Below are 8,183 nucleotides of genomic sequence, written 5' to 3'. Positions count from 1 at the left end.
CACCCCACATCACTGTCCCTGAGCCTCCTCTTTCCAGTGTCTGTCCTCTGTCTGCCACATCACCCAGCTGTGAACAACACAACACTCACATTGCCCATCTCTCACTCTTCCTTGACGAAAACATATATTTTTTAAAGACCAGGAAAAAGAATTGAGTAAAGTTATTACAGAATTCTCTTCTCTAATCATGCCTTCACCACCCCACATCACTGTCCCTGAGCCTCCTCTTTCCAGTGTCTGTCCTCTGTCTGCCACATCACCCAGCTGTGAACAACACAACACTCACATTGCCCATCTCTCACTCTTCCTTGAAGAAAACATATATTTTTTAAAGACCAGGAAAAAGAATTGAGGAAAGTTATTACAGAATGATAAGAGAGTTCATCAGAGGAGATAATAACTATAAACACACACCCAGTATTGAATCATCTAATGTAAAAACAAATGTCAGTATACTTAAAGGGAGAGGTAGACGTCAGTACAGTAATAGAAGACTTTAACAGCCCACCTTTAGCCATGGACAGATCATCTCTACAGACAGTAACAAAGAAAGAGGCAAGTTAAGTTGTCCTTTCAGCCCATGGGCCTAACTAACATCTACAGCACGTTGCACACTCAGGAGCTACAGAGCACACAGGACAGGCTTCCCCAGGAGGATGAGATGCGAAGCCACAGGACGTCTCAGCAGGTGTTTAAAAATTAAAATCCTATCTACCGTCTCTTCTGAGTACAATGCAATTAAACGAGAAATTAATAAGAAAAACTTGGGAAGGTACACAAGAGCCCGGAAACTCAGTGACCTACTCCCGAACAACCAACAAACCAGGAAAGACACTGAGGGGGGAGTTTTCTCATTTAAACAGATAATGGAAACGTAACACACCCAAACCCACGGGACACAGTGAAAGCATACTGAGGCTAGTTTATAACGGGTCCCCCAGAACAGCAGGGGAAATCCCACGTAGCACGTTATTACCCTCAAGGGATTAGGAAGAAGCTCTAATGCCTGAACCCAGCTGTGAGTCTGGCCATCGACAAGCCTCCTGCTCAGAGGAATGGTTTCAGTCCATGGTCACTCTGTCCTGATGCCTTCGGGCCTGTGGGTGAGACAGCACCACACAGTAGCAGAGTGCGGGGCAAGGAGGCTGCTCCTCTCGTAGCATCCAGAATGGAATTAGGAGGGACCAGAGTCCTAATATCCCCTCCAAGCACACCCCATGATAACCTGACTTCCTTTCACTAAGTCCCACCTCTTAAAGGTTCCTCTGCCTCTCAGTAGCACCACGAGCTGTGGGGGGGGGAGTCTTGAGCACATACTAAAGTGCACCAGGCCAGAGCTACTGTCATTTCTCACCTGGGTAGGGCTGGAGAGTACTGTGTTCTGCTCTCAGAGTAAAAGCCAGGGTCCCTTCTGTGACATCCAAGGCCTCACGCAGCCCAGCCACGTCTGCTCCTCTCACCATGACATCTTACCCCCACCACCACCCCTCTGGAAACCCTTGTCCTGACTCTGCCCCTCTGGCAGCTGCATGGTTCACCCCCTCACCCCCAGAAGTCTTTGCTAAATGGTACATGTCCACACTGCTCCACATAAAACCTTCCTAAAATGCTGTTTTAAAGCTCGTGGTGCTCAGAGTGCTGCTTGAACTGCCTTGCTTTCCTGGGCTACTACTCACTTTTTGCCACTATGTACAATTTATCTTATTTGTTTTGTTTCTTTAACTTTTTGAGACAGGGTCTCCCTGTAGCCCCAGTTGGCCTGGAAATCACTAGATCAGGCTGGCCTCATAGAGTTCTGCCTGCCTCTCCCTCCCAGAATGTTGGGGTTACAGGTGTGTAGTACCATACCCAGCAATTTGTTTTTTAAAGTATTTTTTGTGGCACTTCATCTTTATCCCTTTGGTTCATCAAAAATACCTACCCCAAGGGATTTGGGAAGGCAGAATAAAGAAATGAAAAGATGTATAACCTCCCCTTAGCAATCACAGAAAGCAAAGTGAGACCAAAGTCAGAGTCCACTTGGTGATCAGAAACTTAGCTAACAGGTGTCTGTGACACCACGTGCTGACGGGGGTAAAAGTACAGAAACTCCTGCTGCTGACACAAAGGCAACCGGTGGTTTTGAACAGGGATTTTCAAAAGACTGTAGAATCCAGTACTGGCACGTTGGGTCAGCAGTTAAGAGCACTGGCTGCCCTTGCAGAGGACCTGGCTTTAGTTCCCAGCATCCACACGGAGGCTAACAACCATACATAACACCAGTTCCAGGGGATCCGACGCCCTCTTCTGACCTACAGGCAGTGTGTGCACACGGTGCTCTTGCAGACATGCAGACACAACACTCATACACATAAAATAATAAATATTTTTAAAGACTATATAGGATACATACATATTGTTATTGTCTTAAAGAAAATGTATACCCTTGCACAAATAGACTATCTACGTTTGGGGAAGGGACAGGGATTAGAAAAAGCACACGAAACATAGCAACATTGTCAGTGGTTGAACATTTTGCCTTGTGCAGGATTTGGGGCACTCATTTTATCTTCCTTTGTTTTCTTTAGGGAAAGTGTTTTGCTACAGTATAGCCCAGGCTGACCTCAAACTTAGTCTTCTGCTCAGGCTCCCAGGCGCTGGGATTACAAGGAATTCATTTTATCTTTATTCTTTATAACTATTATGCATGTGATAAAATATCTCCACATGCATCAGTGACGCAGTGAGGCGAGCACAGGCACTGGTCATTACTTATTGTTGCGCTGAGACTGGCCGAATAGAGAATGTCTATTCTATGCAGACGCACTGTGGTCACAACAAGCCCTCACAGACTAAGGAACTCCATCCTCCTCTGCTCCTTAAGCTGACGTTCTCTTTCTCTTCACAGCACATCATCTACTCTGTGAAATTCTTCATTTCCTATGCAATTCCAGATGTATCGAAAATCACGAAAAGTAAGATCAAGAGAGAGAAATACCTGACACAAAAACTGCTTCACGAGAGCCACCTCAAAGACCTGACAACACACATGGGGCTCATAGCCGAGAGAGTGGGAGGCGTGGTGGATGAGACTGTGCGACCAAAATTAGAATAGGAGCTTTCTGTCCCAAGAAACACTGCAAAGAATGTAGCTCTGTCAAAATGTATTATGAATCACTAAAGAGAATGTTGAAGTTCAATCACTTAAGCTAATAGGAGTCTTAACTATTGCCATTTACATGGATATTATTTTTCAGTTTCAGCTTGTGGTGCAGGAGCTGGAAAATGTAAAACTTTGATCAAGGGGGACATAAAACTAACTACCTGGAAACCCTCAATATGTTCCCTTTTTGATATATTAGAATTTTAGTCAACACAGAAGAAGCCATTCTGTGTGCTTGAAAACCACCTCTTCTCGAGCAGACCGGCTTCTTCTGGTAACTGGCTTTCTTGTCCCCAAACACCACTCTCCCTTCCTGTGACTTTACTGTCCATTCTGCACTTTGCCAAATCTGCCCCAGACCTGTTTTGTCCTGACAGTATCATCACTGAAGACCAGGCCTGCCTCTGCCTTAATCACTTTTGAGTTAGAAAATGCCAGCTCGGAACTGGGTTTACATGCTGTCTTAGGTGGAGGGTAGACTCAGGAACTCTCAGTATTTCTGTTTATTACCACATCACTGAGAAAGGAGACCTCTTTCAGTAAGAAGAAACAATGTCCATCTTCATTTCCGCCAGCCTTTCCATCTCAAAGAAATACTCATCTTGGTCTGGCATGAAGATAGAGGTTTTGGAGCCTTCCTTTGTTACTCCACAGTGACACCCGCCTTCAAGCAGCACACCCACAATGCTCTGGTTCTAATCATTGTTGACTGCTTTTCAGATATTAAGGAAGTAAGATGGAAAAGTAGGAAAAGTTACAGATCCAAATAATCATAACTCCTATTGATCTGGACAGTTAATTTACCTCTTCTTGGAATGTATAGTTTCTTGAGAAAATCATAAGTGATGATGTTGCTATCAGCATAATAGCCTAGAAAAGGTAAGCCTGTGGACTTCACACAAACTGACTTACCGATACAGGAGGAGCGTCACTACCAATCACCAAGCGCCTTCTATGTGACTCACTGCGGAGCCTGTGACCTGATGACGCTGGGCGTGATCAGAGCAACATGAACCACCATCCTGAGGTCCTTGTGTGGTGGGCGTCTTTCACAGAAATCCTGCATGACTTTGTTTCTGCTTGCCAGAGTGACCAGTGTCCCAAAGCCACAACCACAGTGACTGGCTTCTTGGCCCCTTCCGTTCACGTTCTGCAGCTGCTAACCCGTTTGTAATTGTGGCTTCATTGAGACAAGAGTCCACCTGGATTGTTGCCTATCCAGAAAGAGACCCTGGGTTTGACCAGAGGTCCCAGGCTGCTGTCTGGCAATCAGGCATTTAAAGGGAGGGATGGTGTGTCTGGAGGTGCCGGAATGCTGAGCTCCAACCCACTGTGTGCCTCGTCCTTGGTTCGGCTTACCTGAGTTAGCTGGACCTGTTAGCACCCAGTTCTCTAGTAGGTCAGCTGGCAACCAGTTAGTGCTGGGTAAAGGGCATCAAACCGTGCAGCATGCTGGGGTACTGTGAAATGTTTTGGTGCCAAGGAGCCAAACATTGGCTCAGGGAACCCCAGCAGCCAGGAGAGAACCATTTCAGAAACCCCTTCTGAAGGCTTGCTGCCCCAGAGCCCCTGAACTCCAGATCACAGTTTTAAATGACTGCCAGGAATGGTTTGCTTTTTTTTTTATTAAGTGTATCAATGTGATTCATCAAAGCAGTGTTTGGGGCTTTTGAGTTGCCCCAGTTGGGTCAGTGGACCGTCCTCGCTTTCTTGTTCAGATTGAAGTCAGAGAGCACAGAACCCATCACTTACGGTCCCAGTGTGATACACAGACATGACTACCTTTCCCTGAGGACAGAGGTTGTCACTCTTCACAGCCTAGACCAGGTGCCGCTCCCTGTTCCCACCCAGGCTGTTCCTGGAGGTGCACCTTAACCTCCCCTCGTACCTCCTCTCCAAAACGTGTTATTATTGCTTAGCAGTTGAGCAGTACTTGCTGTTTACGTCATAGAAAAGTAAATGTCCTTAGCTTATCTCTTTACCTCCTTCTTTATATTATACAAAGGAATTTCTAAAGAAAAGTGAACTTATTCATCTACACCCCCAGCCAAGAACCCTCTTCAGAGTTTGAAAAATGCTGCTGTGGACAGAAGGGGGGAAGAAACCCTCCATTTCTAAAGGCTGCGAGCGTGGTGCCTGACACCACAGGATGCTAAAAGGCTGTCGTGGTGAGCTGTGGCCCCCACGACATCATCCTTCCTATGAGTCCTGGGCCAAATCGGTGACGGAGAGGAACAGTGCACCTGCAGTGAGACCTCCCCCGTCCCTGAGGGACCCAAGGCACGACAGCGGCCTGTGAGGGAAGGCTCCGGCCCTCCACCTGTCCAGTGTTAACCACTAGAGAAGTTGTATCCTTTTGTAATGCCTTTGAGTTCTAATGGATTCAAACAGTAAGACCAAATACTCAGGGGTTTTTCTTTAAACATCCCTCAAATATTTTAGCTATTTCATTAGAAATGGAAAGCCATAATCTGTTAAAACTAAATAAGGCCGTTTGGTAACATTTGTGAAGTTCCCCTTTATGGTCTTGAGTTTCATAGGACAGTAACTCACAATGGGGCGGAGTGTGACGTGTTGGTGGAACATTTCTTGTGCTGTTTCTTATGTTCCTATTATGTTTGAAAAGTGAAAACGTATGAGCAGCTTAGCTAAGGTGAAATGTATGATGCTTTTCGTACACTGTGGCGTCAGATGTAAAGTTTGTCATTAGTGTTTGTTAATTTCTATGCATTTTAATATTTTATAATTATGAGCATTTTAATAAATTCATTTTTACAAACTATAACTAGGTTTAATAACTGTCTCAAAGTTTTTAAGAAAAAACATTTTCTCATATTTCAGTCACTGGTTATGTATCACTTAAATATCTAAAATCGTTTTTTTCTCACAACCTGTGGTTGCATGGACTTCCTTTAGAATATTAGGAATGGCGGGCGTGGTGGTGCATGCCTTTAATCACAGCACTCAGCACTCAGAGGCAAAGGCACACGAATCTCTGAATTCAAGGCCTAGTCTACATAGTTGAGTTCCAGGCCAGCTGGGGCTACAGGGAGATGAGAGAGAGAGAGAGAGAGATTAGGAATGGGGTTTCAGCCAGCTACATTCGGATGTTGGAACTGAGCCTGGAAGCCCAGGGAGAGCTGAAGAACAGCTCACCTGCTCACCAGGCCAGGTGCCCTAGAATGGCCACTGGTGGAAAGCTAGGGGCTCTTTCCTCCAGTTACATGAAGAATGTCTAACCAGGCTTGCAGGGGACAGTGTTACCTAGAGAAAGCAAGTCCGTCAAAGTATTAGAAAGACAGTCAACAGACCCACAGCAAGCCTGGGTGTAGAAAAGGGAAATTATAATGAACATAAGGATAATAATCTTATTCTAAAAGTCAATCTTTTTATAAACCTCAAAAGCAAATGATCCAAATTTTCAGTCATTCCATCCTTTCATTTTCTTGATCAGTTTAAACCTCAATATACTTAAGATACTTGAGTGAAATCTATTCATAAGTGTGAAACAGGAAGTACCATCTGATCACTAGATGATACTCTCACAACAAACCTCCTGCCTCATCTTCCCAAATTCTGGGATTACGGGTGAAGTGCCTCACTTGGCTCTAAATGACACCATCAGGACCAGTACTGATAAAGATCTTCCTCCATTAAGTATTATACACACAGCAAAGGGGCAGTTAAAAGTTTGCTCCTGGAACAAAGCACCCCCATCAGTGACTGATCATCTGATGATCACCAGGCCTTCTGCTGTTCTTATACATTATTTCAATGCCATAGGATTTTAGTTTTAAAGTAGCTTTCTCCAAAAGGTGGAAGGTATATGATTATAAAGGAAGTATATTGTTAAAACTCCAGGCTGTATACCAAAGCCCCAGAGGTGCCAGGGATTGTGGTTAGGAGCTGTCAAAGAAGAGATGTACGTGCAAAAAAAGACTGCAGAGACGTGCCTTGAATTTTTAAAGGAAAAGAATCATTGTATTAAAGTTAGAGCTGGAAGAGATAGTTTTAAGCTTTTAACCAACCCAGTCTTATCTAGAAATCTGGCACAATTTCCAACCTTTTAGAGACTTCTGGGTGTTTGGTTCTACTTGAAAATTTCATGGAATGTGTTAGAATAGTGACAGTAGCAGCCCTCTGTTTAACAAAACATGTTAACATGTCTTAAGAGGACAAGAGACCTAATAGATGTTCCCGCACTCCCTTCACAGAACCAAAGTGATGGTGTATAGATGCACACGGACTGGGGGGAACACTGGACATGAGCAGGCAACTGGAACCTTCCAAGGCTGAGAGACCCAGAGCATGGTATCACCCTGACTCCAAAGCCAGGGACAGGGAGCCTTTATCCCCACAGGGGTCCTGGTGAGGCTTACAGAGAGCTACCAAAATGAATGCTGCAAGTTCTGGTGTTGGGGGTTTCACAGTCCTCATAGGCTTGTGGCCCATATAGGAAGAAACCTGTAGTCTGCCCAGGACCCTTGCTCCAGAAAGGATCGCCCATCATCTCCTACTTAGGTCCCATTTTGAGAAAAGATCTATTTGTGAATTTGGGCTGTTGTAGAGTCAGAACCCCGAACTAATCCCATCTCAGACCCTACAGGCATCCCTCTGCACTGCCTTGAGCCCAGCTTGACCCATCAACGCTAACCCAAGCCTTCAGGCTGCCTGGCACTGTAGAAAAATGGGTGTTGTGACACAGAGGGGTACCAAGGGCTTCACACTTGAAAATCAAATCCAGGAGTATGCCCTCAGCACCAGCCGTGTGTGGCCTCCTACCGGTGTTAGGTCTGAAATTGGGCACCTACATGGTTCCCATGCCCCTCCCCCAACCATGCTCAGGTGTTCCAGAGAAGGTGCGCAAAAGCACTGCAATCCCATGCCCCGCCTGTCCATCTTCTGCCGTCATGCACTGCTGTCAGGACTGAAGAAAGCACCCCAGAAGAGGGTACTGTGACTCCTGCCACTTACCCTCCCCATTGGGGATCCAGATCTTTACCACTACTGGGGCCACTAGTGGCAGAGCTAGGATGAACAA

At 45.5% G+C, this 8,183-nt stretch overlaps 1 protein-coding gene across 1 annotated transcript in view; it reads left to right on the top strand.

Moving 5' to 3' along the window:
• Positions 1-5,927, top strand: part of Ano6 (anoctamin 6) — a gene marked incomplete in the record, with an annotated part of 184,263 nt that extends 178,336 nt beyond the window's left edge. The window contains 1 exon segment of the mRNA XM_017796495.2: positions 2,888-5,927. Within this exon segment, the coding sequence (XP_017651984.1) occupies positions 2,888-3,094 (207 nt within the window).
• Between the last annotated feature and the right edge of the window lie 2,256 nt (positions 5,928-8,183).

The sequence above is a fragment of the Nannospalax galili genome, unplaced genomic scaffold (assembly GCF_000622305.1).
Source record: "Nannospalax galili isolate Female #2095 unplaced genomic scaffold, S.galili_v1.0 scaffold232, whole genome shotgun sequence".
In the NCBI taxonomy this organism is placed as follows: domain Eukaryota; kingdom Metazoa; phylum Chordata; class Mammalia; order Rodentia; family Spalacidae; genus Nannospalax; species Nannospalax galili.
This window is presented reverse-complemented; position numbering and strand designations above follow the sequence as displayed.